The sequence below is a fragment of the Amblyomma mixtum genome, chromosome 2 (genome assembly GCF_055824585.1).
Source record: "Amblyomma mixtum isolate Tamu chromosome 2, ASM5582458v1, whole genome shotgun sequence".
Taxonomy (NCBI): Eukaryota; Metazoa; Arthropoda; class Arachnida; order Ixodida; family Ixodidae; genus Amblyomma; species Amblyomma mixtum.
This window is the reverse complement of record NC_143013.1, coordinates 8738631-8762041: the sequence shown is the minus strand read 5'-3', so window position 1 is coordinate 8762041 and position 23411 is coordinate 8738631. Positions and strand designations below refer to the sequence as shown.

Below are 23411 nucleotides of genomic sequence, written 5' to 3'. Positions count from 1 at the left end.
GTGGCTGAATTCCCGAGCCAAATCCCTCGTGACGGGTATACCAGGAAAGAGTGCTTTACGGTGATGCAGCAATGGAGGGAACGTGCTGGTGCTGCAAACAAATATGCTGAGGAGGAATTCTGCTGTCACTCTCCAGCATTGACAAAAAAAAATCGTTGACCAAACAAGCAAAACAAACAAACCAGAATAAGCATTGACAAAAGAACAACTAGGGTAGCCACAGTAACCGTAGCAACTGAGCCACGGCGGCAGGTAGCACAGCATCTTAAACGTCACTACCGGTTAACATAACAACGAAACGAAGTGATGCCGTATGCCTTATATGTACACACTTCGTTTTCGTGGAGCAAGTATGGCTAAGAAAGAGGTCCGAAAAATCATCACAACACACGGCTTGCACGTAATTCATTGCGCAATCTAAGCGGTTCGTCCGGGCGCCTCCGACGTTATCGCGGTGTTTCTTGCTCGTGTTTTACTGGAACACGGAACCTATTTTCATCGCGATATTCAGCGAACAGTCTGAATGCTACAGCGAGCGCCGTGCTCTTCATGAGGCGATCGCGATATAGCCTCCCACTTTCGTAACGCTCTCGTCTAGATACAAGGGAATTACATCACCAGTAATTAAAATAGGGGGGTAAGCATACTGCAAGACCAACAGGCGCCATATTCATGCTGCGGCCGTTGCGTAATGAAAGTCGTTTCACGCACGGCACGCTTGTAAAGCGGGCCCAGCGACACATGCGGTGCGATGGGGGAGCATGAGCAAAGAAATGCATTACGCAAGGCGTACTTATGTCTGCTCCATATTCAGACGGGGAGATCATGGTAATTTGTATGTCCGTTAAAAGAAATGACAAAAGCTTGCGCCATGATGGAGAGAAAGAAGAAAAATTCAGCGACTAGCAGGAGCTGTAATTGGGGTACGGCTGAAGAGGTTCTAGAGCGTTACCTCCAATACTCGCATTACTCAAGATCGCGTTAGTGTGAAGCACAAGACCATTCAAATGGGACCAGTGGGTGGTACCGTTGGTATACAGATTGTGGACCACCTAATTGGCGTAGATGTTCGAATTGTATCAAAAGATTCAGCGCGTTACGTAACATAATATCACTAGTCGAATCAAAGCATAGCGCATCATAGGGATTCGAACAGACGACCTTTGGTTCTCCAAACTGTGACTTCTTGAAACTTCAAACGCCCGTTACGTCGAAACTAATCCACGTATGACATTCTAAGTGGTGTCAAACGATCTGTCTTTTTGCGCTATATACGCTGGCATCAAAAAGTAGATATCCGGATATAACAAAAAATTTGTACCGGATATAGCGAAGATGGATAATGACGCAATATTCGTTCGATATTGCTAACGCTCGATACTCATACCCTGCCTCAGTGTTTTGCTCGTTTTTGTGCATTTAAGAGAGGGGACAAAATAACTGAGTGACTTTTTTTTTTTCGTGCTAAACCAACAATGCGGGCTTTGAGGCACATTGCTCAGATGATGGCTTACAGATTCATTTCCACCCCCCCACCTGCAGGGCCGTTCTTAACAAGTGCCGGAACCCTACTACGAAGGCGTGTCCATATTTCGCCTCCACTGAAATATGACTGCCATGGTAGAGATGGTCAAGAGTTCTAGGACAGAAACGGCGACCACGGGCGCAAGCCAGGACGTTGTGTTCCCCAGCCACTGCGGCCAAGGTAGGCAGGTATAGACGGAGAAGTTGGAAGTGAACTATTTAGTTTGCAGCGCCAAAGAAAAAAATTTCGGAAGCGGGGAAGGTGACGCCTGAGGTCAGTACATGGCAATCGAGTGGCGCAATTTATGCTCAGCCCGTATTAATAACCCATCATCTTTCATTCCATTTAATGCAGTAGTCGCACTGCGGTAGCTCTACAAGTTTGTATACCTGGTGTTTCACCTAAAATGATCTGCGATTTTTAAAAATAGGTTTTCGTTTAGTTAGAAGATCGCTTTTTTCGCCATAGCATTGTCAGTGCCGTAGCACATCAGAATACAGCTAAGACGCAGTAACAAGCACACTGGTTAACTAACATTCATTAGTTGACTTTTTAACTATTACCGTTAGTCTCCTTATTTACTGAGAGACGTGTAGCCCACAGTAAGTTGAGATGCTTATCAGCTTTTAGAACTTCTAAACTGCAGTTACCCTCGGCGCAGTGGCTAAATAAATTTTGGCTATTTCGATGTTCGGATCCCACAAGCGGTGTGTGGTTTTTTCTTCTGCTTTCTAATCAATTATATTTAAAAAAAACATATTACCCTATTAAGCTCTTATTGGTGAATATCACAAATTTTACTAAAAAAAACATACCCTATGCTCTTTGTGTTCGGTGTCTGTTGACTGCCGTAATGTGTGCACTGAAGGAGTTGCTTTGCCTGCAAGCTTTTTGAAATCCATGTATTTTGCCGCGATGTATCCAAAATTTTTGATGTAGTCGAGTCGTGATACGAAGAATGGTTTGATATTACAATTGTCTTTCTTATCTTCACACGTAATCAGAAACCTTACATAGCATCTTCGCGGCAACACACACACACACACACACACACACACACACACACACACACACACACACACACACACACACACACACACACACACACACACACACACACACACACACACACACACACACACACACACACACACACACACACACACACACACACACACACACACACACACACACACACACACACACACACACACACACACACACACACACACACACACACACACACACACACACACACACACACACACACACACACACACACACACACACACACACACACACACACACACACACACACACACACACACACACACACACACACACACACACACACACACACACACACACACACACACACACACACACACACACACACACACACACACACACACACACACACACACACACACACACACACACACACACACACACACACACACACACACACACACACACACACACACACACACACACACACACACACACACACACACACACACACACACACACACACACACACACACACACACACACACACACACACACACACACACACACACACACACACACACACACACACACACACACACACACACACACACACACACACACACACACACACACACACACACACACACACACACACACACACACACACACACACACACACACACACACACACACACACACACACACACACACACACACACACACACACACACACACACACACACACACACACACACACACACACACACACACACACACACACACACACACACACACACACACACACACACGCGCGCGCGCGCGCGCGCGCACGCACGCACGCACGCACGCACGCACGCACGGAGAGAGAGAGAGAGGCACCGAGCGTAATTCAGAGGCATTATCTCCTACTGAGCGTAGAGGGGCAATCAAGCAGCCCCATTAGATGCCGAGAGCGCAGAATTCAGCTCTTAATCGAGTACGGCTTTCAAGAAAGGAATGCAATGTTCATTGCAGACGCGCGGCAATAATGCCTCACGTGGAGATCGATATTTAATTTATGGTTGCTATTTTTGTAAAGATTTAAACAACGTACAGCTATTGGGAGTTTTATAGTGTTGCTAATCGTGAACAATTATTTCCTCTCTTTGCCCCTTCTGCTTCACAGCCCCGCATGTTACGTGCCCCAGCAAACCATTGGTGAGCCTGCCCCCAGGAAATTCAGTAAACTTTCAGTAAACCTCCTTAGGAAGTCGTGTATGTGTGCCAGGCCAAAAGAAACTAACACTTGTCTCTTCGCAAACAAGGGTGATATTTTACTGAACTTAATACTTAAGTTGTGCTCGCTTCTGAAAGAACCATAGCATGTTGTACCTGCAACTTCACTGCAGAGTTACTCGTGCCTGAGCAGTGCTTGAGTTCGGCACCACGGCCGCTACAGTCAGAAAAAAAGACTGTGCCAGAACGTCACCGCCTCCTTAAAGGCAACGCTCCCGCATGCGTTCCCACAGACTAGCCCAGTGTCAGAGTTTTAGCATAACACAGTACGCAATAGAGTACCGTGATTCGCTTACTCGGGTTCCAAACTGCGCCTGCGCACCGACTCGTATGCGCCCGCTTCTAGGCCTTCGCGGTCACCTGCTCATGGGCATGTTAAAACGCGCATGCGCAGTCGGACCTCCTACCTGCAGATCGCACTATGCTAAAAGACAATCCGGTATAGTCACTCTGGCGATCCACCCGCATGGGCTCAGTGCTCAAAGCTTCTCGGGTCGATCCTCCGAGCTGTCCCAAGCACTGCAGTTCTCTGAAAGCATAAAACGGATGCCTGGCACTCGCACCCAAGTCCCAGCAGGCAAGTAAGCAGCGGGTAGCGTTCGCTCAGTTTCTCACTGCCGAGGCAGCGGTAAATGAGCTGTGCATTCAGAGGGAGGAGACGGTTCGTCGCGCGTCGCTTGACAGGGCGCGCCGCCGCAGGAAATCAAGGGCGCCGCTTTCATAACGGCGCGAGCAGTCAGCCAGCCGGTCGCGTGATTCCTGGCGGCTGGCGCTTCTAAAAAGGGGGACCCGGATGACAGGGCGCGCACCAGACGGAGCTCGAGGTGCGAGCCTAGCGGCGTTGCGCTCATCGGCTGGACGCGCCGCGGCAGCAGCAGCTTTGCTGTGCTCGCGTGGGAGCCAAAAAGCGACGCGCGCCGAGCGCGGAATGTTTTCCGTTCAAAGCCGGAAGCGTTGCGCCGGAAGCACGCACGCGAGGCAGCAAAGCCAGGGCCACGCGCCGGACGGGATGCTGAGTTGCGCGTCGCCGGGTCAGGCCTCTCCGGAGTCCTGTCCACTGCGCATATTTCAAGCGAGCCTAGCGCGGCCGTGGCTTGAAATATGCGGCAGGAAGTCTTCGCCGGCTTTTCGCACGCGGAGAGCTCTTATTTATATGAAAGTGCCAGGTGTACTTTAGCGAAAGGAGCTGGCAACCGCGTGTGGGGTTTGTCTTTTTGCTTTCCCCGACGTGTCTTTAACCGAACACCAACTTGAACCGGGTGCAAGTCTTGAATAGTTTGTTGAGCCGGGTGCAGTCAACACATGCAGGTCCGAAAGGATGGGCAATGTTCGAAGAGATGAGAAGAACGTTTGATGGGGCAATGAGTAAATGATGAGAGCAAGGCTTTAAGAGCAAGTGATTGCTCCGTCATGTCCGTCTGTCCAGTGAACAGCATTTTTTTTTGCTTTAGTTAAAATAACAGAGAAAAGCGTCCTCATACTTATAAATTTTGCCCGACCCTCACGCGTTGTTTTTTTTTCTCAACATGCATCAAGAGGATAACACTCCTGGTAAAATACGCCTGCTGCGGCGATCTCTCCCCTGTGTGTTTTAAGTATTGACATTGCAGTTGAACTGCAGCCGACCTTCAAAAATTTTGTCTTAAGGGAACCAGGAACTTATTCGAATTATGCGAACTTCGAATAGGGTGAACATATTTAACGCACATAATATTATCGAGACTAAAGCGTCAGTTATAAAAGTGCGAAAATTGAGCGAGTTCAAATTAATTAAATTTTTGTGCACTTAGAATCAGCATCGACGGCCCTCAATAAGGTGAGGTTTTCGGACCTCAAGCACTACATCGGGGGACGCGCGTGGTGTAATGATTCGTTCTTCCGATTTATTCTTGCCAATTCGCCATTTCTCTGTCCCACTTTTGACATACTAGAACCGGTCCTTAACATTAGAGCGTTTCAACATAGCGGCTACAAGCTAAAGATCTCTATTTTTATAACTATAGCTTTCTGCCGGGATGTAGCATGCGGTAGCTACTAACAGTAAGGATCAAAGAATACACTAAGAAACGGAGTCACCATAAAATGTCGCCTTTTCTTTGATCTGCTCCTTTTCCCTTAACTGGGCCCCCGTTCCAGCCCCATCTTGGCTTTCGTGTGCTGTTCGATGACAGTGCACGTTAAAGATCCCCAGGTGGTCAAAATTGTACAGGAGTCCTCCACTGCGGCACCTCTTTCTCTCTTCCTTCTTTCACCCGTAACTTCATGCTTTCCCCCACGGCGCGGCTTGAGATTCTCTTCCACTCACACTTTCCTCCCTTCCCTCAGGGTGCGGTTGAGGTGTCCACCGAGAAGTGAGACTCCGCACTTTCGTATCAAGTTAAAGCAAATTTTCATTCATTTTTAAATGCGGAAGCATTATATGTCGCTTTACCGCAAAATCCGTCGTCCGCCGTCTATGGTATGAAATTCGGAGGGTATCAGGACATCTTTTGACGCGGCTTCGAATTTTTTTTCGGGGCATGACCGCCATGCATTGCTTGGACATGTGGATCAGGATTTTCGCCCGCCAGCGTCCGTCCATTGGCAGTGCCTGCATTCTGCGTGAACATGCTCAGGGACTCCAGGTGGCGGCACAGTGCAATCAAGCTATAAATGGGCCTCGCACTGGCTTCGCTCTCGCTGCATCGCAAGCATGCGGAACAATAAACCTCTTCCTCTATACCTTGAGCAGTTCCGCATATAATGCTTTCGCATTCTCACACGTAGGCAGTCTTAAGACTCTCTGCCGAATTTTTCATTTATTTATTTACAGCCGCTGTCAGTTCTCATTTGAGAGTCATCACAAGGAGCAGCAGTATTCATTCAGTCACTCAGATTCGCGGGGAGGGGTTTTGTCACTCTCGTACTCGCGCGCTCAGCACAGAGCATTCGTCATGGGTAGACTTTTGCGATTGTGAGTGTTTATCCAATCGTCGATATGCGTGTGCCACGATGTAGCACGCACTCTTAGAAAAAAAGGTAGTGAAAACGTAGTAACGGCTGCTGTTACAACCTTTTTTTAACCCTTACTACCTATGTACTATGTTGCTACGACCTTGTTACTACCTCGAAAGAAAATTAAGTAGTAACAGGTAGTAACTTCTGCTGTTACTACGTTTTTTTGGCAGTTACTACACATGTACTACCTCATTATAACCCTGGTAGTATCCATTACTACCTTGATCTGGAAATGGATGATCGGAATATGCACATGTACGTATACTAACATTCCCGGTGACATTGCTACTCAATGCCCCATGTTTTTATATAATGAAAAGGGTTTCCTAATTGGCAGCAAATCTAACAAAATTGCCAGTGCTGTTTTTTGTTTTCAATACAATATACGCTGCGCGTATGTGTTCCACTCTTTAGTTTGATTTCTTAATTGCACTTTTTCACCAACCCCAAGCTATTGTGCCTGACTTGTGCTCATTTTTCCTTCTGGTTTACTACAAGATGCACAAAAATGGGCGTTGAGTTTCTGGTGTCATGTTCATGCACTCCTTGTGACACATTAGAAAGTCACCACGAAGTCAGGTCTTCATGTCTTTCGACAATAAAAACTCAGCAGAGACTCTTTTTCGTTAACACAGAAGATTTCCTTATGTCATTGGCCATCAGCCACTGAAAGGTCCTTCTCAACAACATTGTTGTCCCGTGCGAGAATGTAGATGCTGCTGCTACATTTACACGCAATGAAAAGAATAAGAAACAACTGTGGCTGCACATATCACGGCACATAAGTTGACAAGTCAACGTCTGGTGGCGTAGCGTAGTGGTTAGCGTGGTAGGATAGAAAGTATAGAAACAGGATAGAAGCAACTTCAGCATATAAAGTCAAAGGTCCGCGGTTCGAATCCTCCTGAAAGCAGGGATTTTTTTGTTCTTGGCTCTTATTTTGCACTATTACTGTCTTATATGCATAAGATTCTAATGTCAAAAGTCATTAGATTATTTCTTTAGTTGTTTTCTCTCCAGAGGTAGTAAATGTTACTACCTCGCAGTTACTACGTACAGTTGCTGAGAGGTAGTATGTTACTACCTTGCAGTTACTGCGTACAGTTACTACCTAGGTAGTCATATATGTGACAGTCGTTACTACCCTAAAATGTAGTAACTTCAACTACCTTTTTTTTTAGAGTGCGGGAATCCATAGCGCGCGTGATTGTATTTATACCAGGAATAGAGTTCGTCGTTAATTACCTAGCTCGAGGGACAGCGGGCGGCACTGCACTTCAGCCGCCATGGAAAGGTGCAGGAATGCCAGGAAGATGAACTTTCGTGTTTGACTTGGATATTGTTCGGCATGAAACGTGGATTTAGCCATAATGGTACGAAAGTCACCGCGGGGGCTCAGTGGACGGTACTCGGGTGCTGACCCGAAAGGCGCGGATTCGATCTCAGCCGCGACACTGCCATTTCGATAGAAGCGAAATTCTATGGGCCCGTGTTCTGTGCGATGTCAGTGCACGTTAACGATCCCCATGTGGTCTCAATTATCCGGAGCCCTCCACTGTGGCATCCTTCATAGCGTGGGTCGCATTGGGACGTTACCCCATTAAACCATTTTCGCTGAAAGCCTCGAAAAAAAATGCTCTGAAAGTTCCCATGGCAGCCTAAAGCTTGTGTTGAATGTATTAAAGTGAAAAAGGCAATATAAGAATAATTTCATCTGCATGCAGAGGATAGCACCGCGGCCCAGCTACCGACTGAGAGGCAGAATCCACGTTTTCGGCTCAACAGTAAGAAACCTCGTCTTCCCGGCATTCCCGCGGTGTATGAAGTGTTGTTTAACCAATTCGCATATACGCTGTCGCTTCCCTCTACGTAATGCTGAGAAACTCTATGATATCAAGAGGCCTTTGAACCGCCACCGCTGTGCTCTGCTTTCTCTTGTTCTCTCTCAGACTCAGTTGGAGATAACAAGTTTTGTGTGTTTCCTGTAGATTGCGCAACAATAGTGGCATGCTAGTTAAGAATAAAATCGCCTAGCTACTGGCACTGCCGTCACAATATCTAGGCACCCAGTCAATCAATTATTCTTTCTCCTCCTACCTTCACCCGTTCGCTCTCTCCCATGTGGGGTTGCTAAAGACTGCCCTCCACTTCTTTACATCTTGAGCTCTATTCGCTCACTTCATCCACCGATGATCTATCTCCACCAGTTATCTCCATTCCCTCCTTGCTCGTCCCTGTGTTCATGTCCATGACCAATACTTTCTTCCAACATATTCTTGATCCTTCATCACATGATTAAAACCAATTTAGCCTTGGCTCTTGAAACTCCTCTTCAGCGCTGACGACTTTAACAATGGCCGTATGTAGTTATATTCCCAGCCAATCAGGGACGTCCAAAAAGAGGAAGCATTCTTGGTTAACAGAAATACTGTTTCTGCGTTTTTCTATCAGCCTTTATGGAATCTTAAATATTCAAGTCTCACTTTGTCAGTGCTTTCAATCACCTTCGAACATCACACATCTATATTGTTAGCATGGAGAACTATTATCTTACAGATTACTGCCCGCAGGTAAGACATTTATTAGCGAACGCTACTTCGCACCTCGACGTAACGACGGAAGATAGTAATGAGGCGGATGGCGGCCAACTTGGTATTGCGCTTTAGTTGTAGCTGTTTAATAGGTATAGCTATTCTTTGCAGTAAGCGAGTATGACATGAGCATGTGGACACGAAGTAGCGGAGACCATTGAAAGCTTATGACGTCATCCCATATCCGTGGTAGAACACCCACGACTGCTTTTTTTTTCAATCGTAACGCTGTTAATTCCCAGGTTTTGACTTGGCGTGTCTTAGGGAGCTAAATTGAGGTAGGCCCAGGACCGCGCTCACGCACAGTGCGGCTGGAAAAAAATAATGTACCCAGATATGCTTCCCCCGTCTAAAAGCTGACAGTATCCAAGTTTTCAATAAAAAGAAAACGCTTGACTCTAGTAGAAAATGAAGCTCCGCCAGTGTGCCAGCCATTTTGTTCGAATATGATTTCCACGTGAAATAAGGCGCCACGCAATGCGCAGAAGGTGCGCAGTATTAAAGAAAGAAAAAGACCAATATGTACGTGAAAAGAAACATTGACACAAAGGTCATTTCAGTGTCTGCCATTTCCTTCCTTTGTGCTGAGGACCAAAAGTAATTGTACAGGAACCTTAATATGCTTTATTTGTTCATTCTGTCGACGTGGGGTGTAACCGAGGCACGAAACGCAATTTCCGGCTGACGCTGCTGCCAGGAATCAATATTTTCATAAGGCATACAAGGCTGTACGTCTCTCTACACGACTGCGCGCCTTATCACGTGCTGAGTATTGTTCGTTTCCGTTACTTCCACTTTAGTTTGTCCGATATCCAGCTTCTTTTCTCTTTATTATTTTTTTGTTGTTGTTGTTCTTACCGGAGAAGTGTTTAAAGCGTCCACGGAAGCACTTGTGAAGGATAGACTGCAGGTGCAAAGGCATTTCCACGGCTCCGGGGAAGGGAGGAAGTGGAAGTCGTCTTTTGTTTCGAGCGTCATTCCAGTGCATATAGCTCTCGTGATGCTCTGCATCAACTCGAGGGAGACGGGAATTCCTCCCCCGCTGTGAGTGCTGATTGCCGGAGAGCAGCGTTGCGCGCGGGCTGGGTGTGCAGCGTTTCCGGCGTCTCGTTTCGGCCTCCGTTGCAAACGGCCGCTCGCCTCGAAGAAGGGCCGCGTTGGAACTCGATGATGGATCGCGGACACGGCCGAATAGACCGATTTCACAAGCAGTTGCGCTACGCCACCGCCGCCGCGATGCACTCTGGGAGTTGTGGTACTCCGGCCGGCGGCCGCGTCGGCGCGGTGCGTGGCGCACGCGCAAGAAGCAGCCCTGTTTGCGTAGCCACACGATGTTTCTCTGCATGAATGCTAGATTTGCGACACTGTGGACACCTGAGGGGTGTCATGAGCTCCGACAACTGTGCGAAGCAGAGGATCCCGGATTTTCTGTTTTATAGAAGAAAAAAAGTACCCAAGACATTGCGTAGAAGCTGTTCACGAAAGGCAGGGGAAGAAGTCCTGTTCAGTGCATTTAGCCGTATTGTCCCTGTTGATCAGTGGACAATGAAAAATTTTCAAGTTCTGAAGCTCTATGAAATGTCTTCTACGCGCCGCTCAGCTTTGAGGCGGTCCCTTAAATTGTTAAAAAGAAGGCGATCGGATTTGCCTTCGTGCTGCGTCGTCAAGCCGTCCTTGCAGAGATTTCTGCCCGGTGCAAGGTTGTAAGGGAACAAGTGTGCTCAGATTTATTGTCATATTCAGGAACCCACAATGTTCTTTTGATACACATATTCACTCCTTATGTCTCGAGCTGCCATACTAGCGATAATGCTTTCTCTATTTCACAGAATGAGAAAGCGAGGCTATAAAACTGTAGAAATGTGGAATAATTCCAGCTCACTGGTCGTTGAGCATAAGTGGCATTCCAGTATCAGCCACATACCATTTATGCCGGGATATCATCCACATTTTGCCCGTTGTTTTCGAAAAAAAAAGGCCATCTACTGTACTCGTACTGCGAAAATAGCGAGAGTGAGTCGTACGGGAGACGCCCTGGCAGAAGATTATATTAACCTAAATAAAAAAGTAATTAGTGTAGCAATAATCAAAATAAAACTGTTGGTCACGAAATTAAAAACCCCTAAACCCTAATTAAGCGTACTCAAAACCTCCCCGATTGGCTTGTCTTTTTCTCATTTTGTACTGAACACAAGCATTTGTCACATCTCCATTTAGAAAAACGGCATAGCTCGCTCGAATGCTCACCTTTCCTGCTGGTGACCCGCCGAGCACGTCGTGAATACACTTATGTGTTTATGTGAATAAAAAAAACTATCGCATGGCCAGTTTTCAGCAAGGGCTATGACGAAAAAATAAAGACAACAAACGCTGTGTGACACGTCTATAGCGAATGCCTAGATGAATACAGCGAATACTGGAACAGCTAAATGTGGTGGAAGAAATGTAAATACTGTCCGAAGACGTTAATAAAATCGCGTGCATCGCTATGCGTTGAAATATTCTGCTGACAAAATTAACGAAAGCGGCGGTCAAGCGCATTTGCATCGTCACCTGCAGCATTTTCCAAAGCAAGGTTCTAGTAACAAGCGCAGCGTCGCCACCACGTTCACTCCACTTCAAGGGGGAACAGACCACCCTCTCTGCGCTGCTCCTACCGCGATCAGCATTGCACTCCTCGAAACTCCGCCGTGGAGCCTCTGTTTCCTTTGTAGAGCTCAACACAATAAACGAAACTGCGGAAAGTGCGGCCGGGTATAATGCTTGTCAAGGCGCAAAGTAATGTGGGCTGTCGTGCAGACGACGCCACGAAGGACTACAACCAAGATGGCGTCTGGCTACTTCCGGTAAACGCGCGCATGCGCAGTAGGCTTTGTGAAATCGGTCTATTACCCGTGGCTCGCCCGCTCTCTCGACGAGCTCCGCTGGAATCGGAGGCGCTGACCCCCTCCTCCCCCGTCGAGCGCGAAGAGGCGGAATGCTGTCCGTAGAGCAGTCTCATTCGGTTAACGCGAGAAACGCGGAGGACGGTATAGTAAGACGCATCACGCCGGTCGTCGACCTTATACGTGTGGGTACCTAGTTCCGTGCAGTGTCCAGAGACATCGTGGGAAATCTGCGCTAACGAGGAGAGATTAAATGCGGCCGGGATGTGTGAGTACGAGGAAATGCAAGGCACGTCTACTGTGGTTGTCTCGCTCAGAATTATGCCGTGAGTGAGAAGTGATCAAGGAAGGAAGGGGAGAGAGAATAGAAGTTCAGATACTACGAAGCTCAGGATTGACACGCGAACACCGCATTCGTCCTCACAGAGATCACCATGTCTCACATGCACCATTTTTCACAAAACAATCTTTCTACATTTTACAGGCCGCCATTTAGCGAGTAGCGAATGCGATTTGCGATCCTGCTCAGAGAATGCTGTGAGGTGAGCATTAATGAACCTGGTAACCGTTCAATGCTGGGCGTGTCGCCTGTGATACAAGACTCATGATCAGAGCTAGGTGCATTTAATTTTCCTCTAATGATCTTTTTTGAATAAATCTCCCACTTTTCTGCATTTTTTTTTTTTCAATGAAGGGGCCGTTAGTGACGAAGACCGAGAAGTTCAGTTTTTTGTCCTAAGTTTTTTGAAGTGCGGGCTTTACAGGGTTAAACATGCTCCTCACAGACTCGCAGCACATTCGACGGTCGCGTTCGAACCCTACCGAGTATTACACAACAAACACGGCACGCAGAGAGAGGCGAATAAAGGAGGACTACCATTTTAAAAAAAAACATGAAAATATTCCAAATGGATGGAAAACAAACGGAGCTCCTTCAGTTTAAAATCTTTTCATGGAGCGTTTGAAAGAAAAATTAACCTCGCATACATTTAATCTCCTTCACCTAAACTCTTCGTATCTTGAAATTCGCGTTTCACTTGCCCCAGACAGTACTCGACAGGCAGCGTGTACAGTTCGCATAAGGATTTAAGAGCCCTGCTCCACATCACAATGTAACTGGGCGCTAATTTGTGAGCTGATAAGTCGAAATTTGTTAGCGCGCGAAACTAAGTTCGGCAAAATTTGTGCGTAAGGTCCTTGAGTTCGGCTGTTTCGTATGTAATTGCAAATAATGGCAGGTGCACACAACGGGGAGCCCTGACATCCCAAGGGCGTCCGCTGATTCTCCGCGCAACCAGACTTTCGCAGGTACCGCGAGGCTTCATCTAAGATCCTGCAGCCACCTCGCAAGAACAACCAGCGCATCAGTAAACGCCTTGCCCAGGCACCGCGATGCGGTCGTTAATTCACTTGACCGGCTTAACTGCCGCGTACATCCGCCGGGCATCCCCCCCCCCCCCCCCCCCCCCCTCCGGGGCGTCCGCCAAGTGTGGAGACCGGGTCGCCGCATCCGACGGGGGCCCATCGGAGCGTCGCGAGCGTGATGGACTGCAACAGGCGCGACAAGGGGCCGCAGCTGCCTGACTTCGTCCACCACCAGCTGTAGCGTGCAGCGGGCATAACGCCACGAATCGCGGGTGTGTGCCGTGGCCACCGCTTCATCGACCGGGGAAACGCTGCACGCAACTGCGGAAACGCGAAAAGTGGGGGGAGGGCACATACGTAGCGTGGAGCGCCTAGCCACGTTTCCAAGTCGGAACATCGGGGAAGGAGCCGCTCCGCGCAGATGAATGGAGGCGTTGCCGCCTCTTTGCTGCGTTTCATCTCTCGCCGTTTTGTTCCTCGTTCGCAAAAAAAAAAAAAAGACAGAAAAATCAAAGAAGAGAGACAAGTAAAGGAAGGGAGAAGTAAAGAAAGAAGGAAGTCGCTGAATGAGCTGGAGCCGGGCGCGTTACGCCGCAGCGGCGCCAGCTTCGCGCGATTTAATTGACTCCGGCTCAGAAGTGGCACTGGGAAGAGGCCTGTCAGGGCGGCTGTCAGCCGGCGGACGCGTCGCCAACGCCCGTCTCGCGGAGTCTCGCGCGTAACGAGGCGAGCGCGCCTCTTCTTCGGCTCCGATCGGGAGCAGAGGGAAGGCGGGAAGACCCACGCGCCGGCTGCGACGGTGACGCGGCTGTCTTTATACTGCGCTTCCCTCCTTCTTCCCGATATAGTAGAAGAAGACTTGCCTGCCAGCCCCCGGGCGATATATTGAGCTGTGCGCGCGAGTGTGCGCGCGAGCCTGTAAGCCTTCCGCCCCTACGGTTAAAGCGCTGCGACGATGAAGAGACGGTGCCGTTAACTACAGGGCGTGCTGTCAAGAGGTTAGCTGGTAGAGTTGGCGGGCCGTGAAAGAGAGCAGCGCACGACTGCGATCGTAAGTGCAAGCGGAGCAATGCTCTGGAGCTGGCTTGGGGATCAATGTGACGACACGCAAAACAGTGCCGGCTTTAGGAGGCCTTACTGGAATGTCTGCTATATTCGAATACAGATCAAGAACGAAGCGGAGAATGGCCCGTTAATAGAAGGCCCCCGATCGAATGGTGGCGTTTTGTTGTCATGAGGTTGTGTTCAGCTGTCTTGCACCTGCCAGCGTGCACCTGCCAGCGTGCACCTGCCACGGCAGCTGGCAGGTGCAAGGAAGAAGAAGAAACCTTCATAAACCTGGCGCCCCAAGTCCGGGATGCGATGGATGGCTTATCGCGATGGTCTTCTGCCGATGAAATGCCCTTGCTCCCTCGCTTTTTTCCTCTCAACATTCTTGTCAGCAAATTAATGAGAAACGGCAGGATGAGAGGGAGGCCGCGGCTTCTGCCCTTGTCACAAGATGCCTCAAAATCCCCACGCTGCTTGGCTGACGTCTTCAATCGAGGCGAGTTACTGCACGTTAGGCCAAAGTTGATAACTACCCCTCGACCCTCGCTTCCAGACCAGCTGTTGTCGTGGGCTGTTGTTCCCAATTCTGCAATAATAGCCTTGTAAGGCTTACAATGTTATTAAATAAGTAGACTGTTGTAAATGCTCGTATCGTATCGTTTCGAGCCTAATACAAGCTCGGTCCGTGACTACGACTTAAGATGAATGAATGAATGAATGAATGAATGAATGAATGAATGAATGAATGAATGAATGAATGAATGAATGAATGAATGAATGAATGAATGAATGCAGCGGGACTACGCTGGTTTCACGTGCAAGCGAAAGCGCCAGCGATTCCTGCCGCCACGGCGCAAAAACGTGTTTCGAGTCGTCGCGGCGGTTCGAGCGGCCAGAGCGATGAGGTTCCAGCATGTTGGAAATTTTTTGCTGCGACAGGCCGATATATATCACTCAATTCGCTCAGTCGCTTGCATGTGAACAAGTCTTCGGGGAGAAGAAACGGCGCGAATTTTGCGACGAAAAGGTCGAACGAGTGAAGTATGAATCGACCGAATGCCGGGCGTCATTGCAAGTCTTAGAATTTTTTTCTTTTTGATGCTGAAATATTCAAAAGCTGTAATATATGCCGATGACACTGCATTATTTTTTACAGGGTAAATTTAGAGGTACTTAAATATATAATCAATGAAGAGCTTAGTGAAGTTTCGCAGTGGTTTAAAAGTAATCGGCTAACCCTTAATACCGAGAAAATACAGTACACCGCGCTTCACTCGCACAGAAAGAACATGAACTACGAACATATATCTCTAACTATCGACAACACGAATTTGTTGAGGGTGCCTCAATACAAGTATCTTGGTGTCCTTTTCGAGTCTGATATGCACTGGAAAGAACAAATTAATAATATTTGCTCCAAATTAGCCTATGGTTGTCATGTTTTACTAAAGGCCAGGGACTGCTTTGGTCTTTCAATTTTACGCATTCTGTATTTCGCCTTTGTGCACAGTCAATGATTATCTTATTACCTGGAAGCATGGGGTGGTACATATAAAACATACCTTGATCCTGTTTCTCGCCTTCAAAAACGAGCTATTCGTATGATTACTTATTCAAATAGTACATACCCCAGTAGGCCACTCTTTCATCAGCTTGTATCTTACCCCTATCAATGGCATATAAACTGAAGATAGCTGAAATAGTAAGCAATGTAATAAAATCTAACAACCCCCTGCCCCTTAGTTTATTTATATTACCAATGAAGCAAACAAGAGCTGCAACTAACAATCTATTTAATTTACTGCCTTGCTATAATATGTACGGCCGGAGACTCCTAGAATAAAGCGCAGCCCATGTGTGGAACGAAATAGTAAGCAATGTAATAAAATCTAACAACCCCCTGCCCATTAGTTTATTTATATTACCAATGAAGCAAACAAGAGCTGCAACTAACAATCTATTTAATTTACTGCCTTGCTATAATATGTACGGCCGGAGACTCCTAGAATAAAGCGCAGCCCATGTGTGGAACGAAATCCCAAATGAAGTTAAAGAAAAAAATAACTTTTCGGCATCTTTAAAACACTATTTAATTTCCATGGAAATGTAGGAATGAATTGAATTGTGTGTGTTAATCCTGAAGTTTTTTATTTACACGGTCTGCAGTAATATTGTGCTTGTTTTGTATTTGGACCCCTCCCTAGCCGTAAAGGCTATGGGTCCAACCAACTATTTGTGTACTGTTTCTTAGAATAAATAAAGAAAAAATTCCAAAAAAAAAGAACAAGCATTGAACCAATGAGAGACGTGGTTTGAATCACTGTGCCGCCACCGGGGGGGGGGGATGGATGGATGGCTCTGGCAAGAACCAAGGCAAGGTGGCAGAAACATGATCAGTTCGAATGTGCGCAATTACCGGTGGAGCATGGAGATCGTGGCTCTGCTTGGCCCGTACCAATATATTTGTGAATGGTCTGTGCAAATGGAGGTTATGTCGAGGTTTGGTTTGGTTTCATGGGGTTCAACGTCCCAAAACGACTGAGGGAGGGGCGTCAAGAGCTGATTGCTGAGCTAGTTGGTGCATTACTACTGGTACACTGCAGAAGAGGATAGCGAGGACAAGGGAAGAACACACGGACAAAAACAATGCTAATCCTTCGCAGCATTGTCCTTGTTCGTATGTCCCTTCCTTGTTCTTTTTCTCCTCTGCTGCAATTAACTCTGAGGGACGCCGTAGTGGAAGGCTCCGGATAATTTAAACTACTTGGGGATCTTTAACATGCACCGACATCGCACAGTACACGGGCCTCTAGCATTTCGCCTCCATCGAAATGCGACCGTCGCGGCCCTGGGCGAACCCACGTCTTTAGGGAAAGCAGCCGAACATCATAAAAACTGAGCCACTGCGGCTGCTTATGTCGATGTACTGCTGCAGAAAAATTGATGAAGCATTTCAGGCTTACATTTAATTCCGGGAGACCGAGCACATACTGTTTCCTCGCTTTTGCTGTCTTGGTTAGGCTGTGAGATTAAAGGTGTTTTTTTTTTCTCGAAAATGAAAATAAAGGATAGAGACTGAAAATGTAATTCCTGCTAAAATTGAGTGGGTCAGGTTAGTCTATAAAATTTGTGAGATATATTTGCTGATATTCTGCCTATGCCTCTTATTTTGCGCCATTAAAGGGGCACTCCATCTGCGCTATAGAAAATACCAGGCGCCTTTCTAATCTTGCTCTTCACGCAAGGTCGCATATTATCGGCCAAGGTGCACATAAAAATCGCGAACGATGTAGGAAATTCGTTTTCTGTAAAATGGCGCCATTTACAGGCACTTCGCAGCGCGCGAATTAGGCCCCTGAAAGTGCGGCAAAAAGTAAGAAACAACGCAAAGAAATGAATGAGCTCGGGCACGTGGGAAAATACTGCGGTTCCCGAGCTTAAACGTGTAGTACGTCCGGTACTCAAAGTATCTGTGAGAAGGCGGGAATGTAGCGCCCCCGTGTGTTCAAAAAGTAAACGAATAAAGAGGAAAGTAAATGCGCTCACGCACGCGTCTCGCACGGCTGCGCTGATGCAAGTTTTATCTCCTTGAACGCCCGGTTAATCAGTGCCGCTCGTTGGGGCCGCATTAAAAGCGCCAATCAAACATTTACGCGGCGCGGCCCCGCATTAAGAATTTACGCAGCGCCTGGCGAGCGAGTGCGGAAAAATGAAGAGCGGGGAGAGAGAAAGGTGGGAGAGGCAGCTTATTCTTGCGCGCGCGCGGTCAGGTGCGCGTTCAATATTAAGGAGCACCTCGTGTCCATTCACCGTGAATGACGGCTGGCCCACCCCGGGCCCAGTATCCCAATCGACCGCCTCCTCCGCTAAGTGACCAACCACCGCGCGCTTCGTGTGTGCATGCGGAGCGTTGCGCATTTATTTCTCAATTGTGCAAATATCCTCACTGCCCAGACAGACAGAGTGGAAAGGATAGTTAACAAGAACTAAAACGAAAATTGCCCGGCCAGCAGAGCCTGAGACACAACGGGCTTTCTGAGACAGACAGACAGACAGACAGACAGACAGACAGACAGACAGACAGACAGACAGACAGACAGACAGACAGACAGACAGACAGACAGACACAGACACAGACACAGACACAGACACAGACACAGACACAGACACAGACACAGACACAGACAGAGACAGAGACAGAGACAGAGACAGAGACAGAGACAGACGGACGGACGGACGGACGGACGGACGGAGATTTCGGTAATTCGCGGCTGCCCTAAAAAAGATTGGAAAATAACAAGACCCATACCCGCACGGTCAGAGACGGACAGACGGACGGACGGACGGACGGAGATTTCGGTAATTCGCGGCTGCCCTAAAAAAGATTGGAAAATAACAAGACCCATACCCGCACGGTCAGAGACACAGAAAGAGAGAATGAAAACCAGTGTCAGGCAGGCAACGGGGCTCTATCTTGTCATTCTCTTTGTGGCGAAACTAACTAGGGTTATGCGTGTAATCGATAAATGTTGATTATATAGTGCCTATGCTGTTATCAATGCAAGAGTATTGCAGGCAAGTCTTTCTCCTGTTGTCGATCCGCCGATGTCTGCAGGCTCAACTAGGCCAGTTCATCTGCAATTTAATGTGACCTCGTTTAATTAATGCTTACCTTAAATAACTGAGCGCACTGCATATTGAAAATAGAGCGATCGATTGCGCTTAGTACATATGAGACAACAGCGTTCTGATGTCGCTATGCGCGCACTGCTTTCAGATAGTCCGCGTTCGTAGGAAAAACACGCTGCCCTTAATTTTTTTTTTTTTTTCGGCTGGATTGGAATCGGCGGGAGGGCGACAGTCCGATATCAACCAAGCAGAAAAAAAAATGGGGGTCAGCGTGGTTTTTCAACGTGAAATTTCCCGCTTGGGACAAGACACACCCCCCACGGCAGCCCCGTAAAGTGAGGCGGTAGTATCAGGCTAGAGTGACTTTGTTTGGAGAGTGAAACTAGGTTACGTCGGTTAAATAGAAAGCAACAGCGCTCCGCGTGGAAGTGGGATGAAAGGTAAACAAAACTCTGTTATGACACTGGAATGCAGCCGCGCGACTCCGTCAAATTTCCTTGCCTGTTGTGCCAACATGTGATCGCTTCAGAGCCACGTTAGCGCAACGTAGCTCCCCCTGCAACCGCCACCTCTCCTCTAACCCACGGTTTCTAATAGTTTTCATGCAATACTCTATATAACGAAGAACTTCACTACTTCAGTATTTTCGATGTTATTAGTACGTAGCTTACCTTGTTGCATTTCTGCCCAAGTGTTTCGCCTCTCATTTTTGGGTCATCCAGAGACACGCGCTCCGAAAATACGTTCAGACTATTAAGAAGGCTATTAAAGGAGCGCTATATGCGTACTCCCCAAACAAACAGGTGACTCCGTGACACATTGCGCGCGCTCCCTTTTTTAGTGCCTGTAGTGAAAGGGTTTCTTCAGTTACACGGGCGCTCCTTCACAAGCTGTCTCGCGCTTAAAAGCGGGCGCGAGAGCGGCGACACTTTGCGGCGGCGGGCAGAAGTCAGCCGAGGCCTTTTGCTGTTCCCTGTCACAGGGAGCATCTGTTACTCGCCCGCGGACGTCAACAGAGAGCGGTGTCTCCCGCATGTGTCGCGAGGGTTTCCTCCTCCGCAGCAAGAAGCGAGGAAGGGGCGAACAAACGCGACACTGTCTCCTGGCACAGCTCGGGGCGGCCAAGACGGGCGCAGCGAACGCAATGAAAGCGCGGCCGCCGCAGCCTCCAACGCGGGTCGTCGGGGCGGTATTTATAGTTTTGCCGGCGAAAAACGCTGACGGAGGCGGGCAGGTGAGAAAGCTTTTAGGCCGATGAGTTCCGTGTTCGCGCCTCTTCGCGGACCGTGTCGCCGCTGGCGTCCGTCACGCGGAGGCCCGACGCTTCGGGGAACTTTGCGGCGCCTTTTGAGCCTCTTTCTCCTGCTCCTTGGCTGGCCCGCACCTCTGCTTGGTCTCGCTGTTCCTGGCTGACGCACGCTTGCACAAGGTGGCGAGGCAGAGGGTGCTGCGTAAAGTTACACAGTCGGGGGTTGGGTGGAATCCGGGCGTGTATCATTGCTCCTTTTCTAGCCAAGGGCAATGTTAGCTACAAAAAAAAAGGTTAGGTTATGGAGAAACGAAAAGCACGGTAACTGTCTCAACACGGGCGTACACCTCAGTCTAGTTAGGCCACGTTTGATGGAAGAAAGGAAAATCGTGGGTGCTGCTTTCATATGCTGTGTGGGTGATCACCTGAACCTGGGAAGGGAGAGTGCGAAGGAGAGAGACGGGAGTGCAGGTAGTGCCTGCGCACGGCCTAGCTAGCGCATTCAGGAACAAGCAGGTTTTATTGCGGCAGTTGCTTAGTCGCTTTAACATCCGCCTCGTACACTGGTGGTCCAGGGTCCGATCCACAATGCCACCGGATACTCATCGGTGATACAATGGGTACAAGCTTTCCCCAGGTCACGTGTTCGGATTATTTAGGGTGAAATGCTTGGGAAAGGGGTCTCTGAAGCCCTTACCCCATAAAAAGAGAGAGTAAGCACTCCTCGATTGCACTCCCTTTTATGAAAGGGAGTGAGCGCTGGAGGACAGTTTACTCCCTTTTCACTCCTTTCTGTCCAGACTGCAAGGTTTCTTCAGCGTTTTGTCTCGTTTACGTGTGCTCGTTCTTTATTTTCAAGCGATCGGCATGACGTGCTCCCTCTCCCCACCACCACCGCAAAAAAAAAAACAAAAAAAAAACGAAGTGAACACGTTAGTGTAACAGCAGCTCAGCGTCGGCATACAAATAACTCAGCAGCAAATAATAATTACAGGTTACATGTTCAAGCCCGAAATCACAGAAAAAGGTAACATCTGCGGAGAACGCAATAAGTAAATTAAAACTGAAAACGAGGTCAGAGTTCGGGCGGGAAAGATAAATAAAGGAAAGATTTTTCTCTTAACATCAATAATTACGCAAAATATTACGCACAAAAGTATAAACTAAGCACACGCGCCTACTTTCGCAGTGATAAAAAAAAAAGAAACACAAAAATGCAGTGCCTGCTGTCAAATACGACAGAACCACCTCATTCAGCCTGATGCTTGAATAAATTGCTCTGGGGGAATAAGCCTCGTCCTATACGCTGTAGGAAACGCGCGGAGTCTAAGATATAATAGATATAGTGACTGCTTCGGCTCCATCGGCGTTTTAACACCAATGTGAAGAAATCTGCCCCCATAGGAGAGAGAGGGGCCCTTATTAGGCAGATGCGGAGCAGCTTCTGACATCGTTAATGTAACGCTAATGCCGCCCGCACCTTAAAGGGAGACTGAAGCACTTTTTTTTGAAAATCAGGCTGGCAGCGGCGTCCTATAGTTTTTCATGCTGTATGCTCGAATATCGCATCCATCACGATTTTGCTTTCCTGCTGCGAGCTTCGCGAACACTCTCACTTTCCCATGATGCAGATTACTTCAACGTCCGGTTGACCCAAGTTGTGTATATATATATATATATATATATATATATATATATATATATATATATATATATATATATATATATATATATATATATATATATATATATATATATATATATATCATAAAGACGTAATGATCATGCAGAGGTAATGATGGACGCTGTATACCTGTCTCAATCTGGGCAGTCACCTAAAACGCCCCGTGAGAAGAGGTGAGGAAGGGTTCAAGAAGGAAGTGCAGCTAAAGGATGCGTGTACTGGCGTGCGGGAAAGTTCCTGCTACTGACGGCGCAGGAACGTATAGTGCTCCGCGCATTCCTAACCGCCAGTGTGAGGGTTGAGATAGTGTTATTCTTTCGGGTTCCCTTACGAAATCAATGAGAAGAAACGCTGCCAATAAACGTTTTGCAATAGACGTGAGGTCGTTTGTTTCAGTATATCCGGGGCTTTCTGTTCTCCGCCGTGGGACAATCGCCGCTCAACGAACAACGGCTCGGCCCGCGGACGATCCATATAGCTTCCGGTCGAGACCCTCTTCTCAGGTGTCTCGAGATGTTCGCGCTCGCGTCAGCGTTTCTGTGCGTGTGTGTAAACGTGCCTTGCGCTTTCGTAAGACCCGGCGGTCACGCGCGTGTCGTCGAGATCTCCTTTGTTGCCCCGACGAGGCAAGTCCGTCGTGGTTGCATCAGACGCGCATATTGCCTTTCGGCCCACTTGCATCTTTTTGCTTGTGCGCTGCGAACTTCAGGCGGACGTCCCCCACAAGAGGCCGGCGTGTAGGCGTTTGCGAGTGTTCGTTACGAAACGGCCAGCACTTCGCACGCTGTGTTTACACGAAACTCGAAGGAGGCGTTCCGTTGTCGACAGCATAGCGAGCTAGCGAGCAACAGCGCGTGATCTCTCGTTGTGCCTTTATTGTGCCTTCGATGGCTTGCCACATGCGTTCGTTTTGCTTGCGTCTACGACGCCCTTAGTTCCTCCCCGTGACGCTAGAGAGCGCTTCGACTTCTTCGGTCCACTTGTGCGGAGGGGCGCCTGCCGACACGCATGCGATTGAAAAGTAGCTGTGTAAACATTTGCGTTCAATGTTACACGTGTCTACCAAAACAGATGAAAAGTAAATAAAATTGCCTAGAGGGTAAGTGATAGGTGTTTGTCATGCCTATTTAATAAAGCCTTTTATTGCCAT

At 48.0% G+C, this 23411-nt stretch overlaps 1 protein-coding gene and 1 long non-coding RNA gene across 3 annotated transcripts in view; one reads left to right on the top strand and one right to left on the bottom strand.

Moving 5' to 3' along the window:
- Positions 1-20329, bottom strand: part of LOC149358350 (neprilysin-11-like) — an 80097-nt gene extending 59768 nt beyond the window's left edge. For both annotated transcript variants that reach the window (XM_089568821.1, XM_089568822.1), the window contains exon 1: positions 20000-20329. In XM_089568821.1, coding sequence (XP_089424947.1) covers positions 20000-20035 — 36 coding nt within the window. In that variant the 5' untranslated portion in view covers positions 20036-20329. The remainder of the gene's footprint in view (positions 1-19999) is intronic.
- The window catches only part of LOC149358347 (uncharacterized), a 164795-nt gene continuing 142958 nt past the window's right edge, over positions 1575-23411 (top strand). Inside the window, exon 1 of the long non-coding RNA XR_016288230.1 lies at positions 1575-1705. This is a non-coding gene — a long non-coding RNA (uncharacterized LOC149358347). The remainder of the gene's footprint in view (positions 1706-23411) is intronic.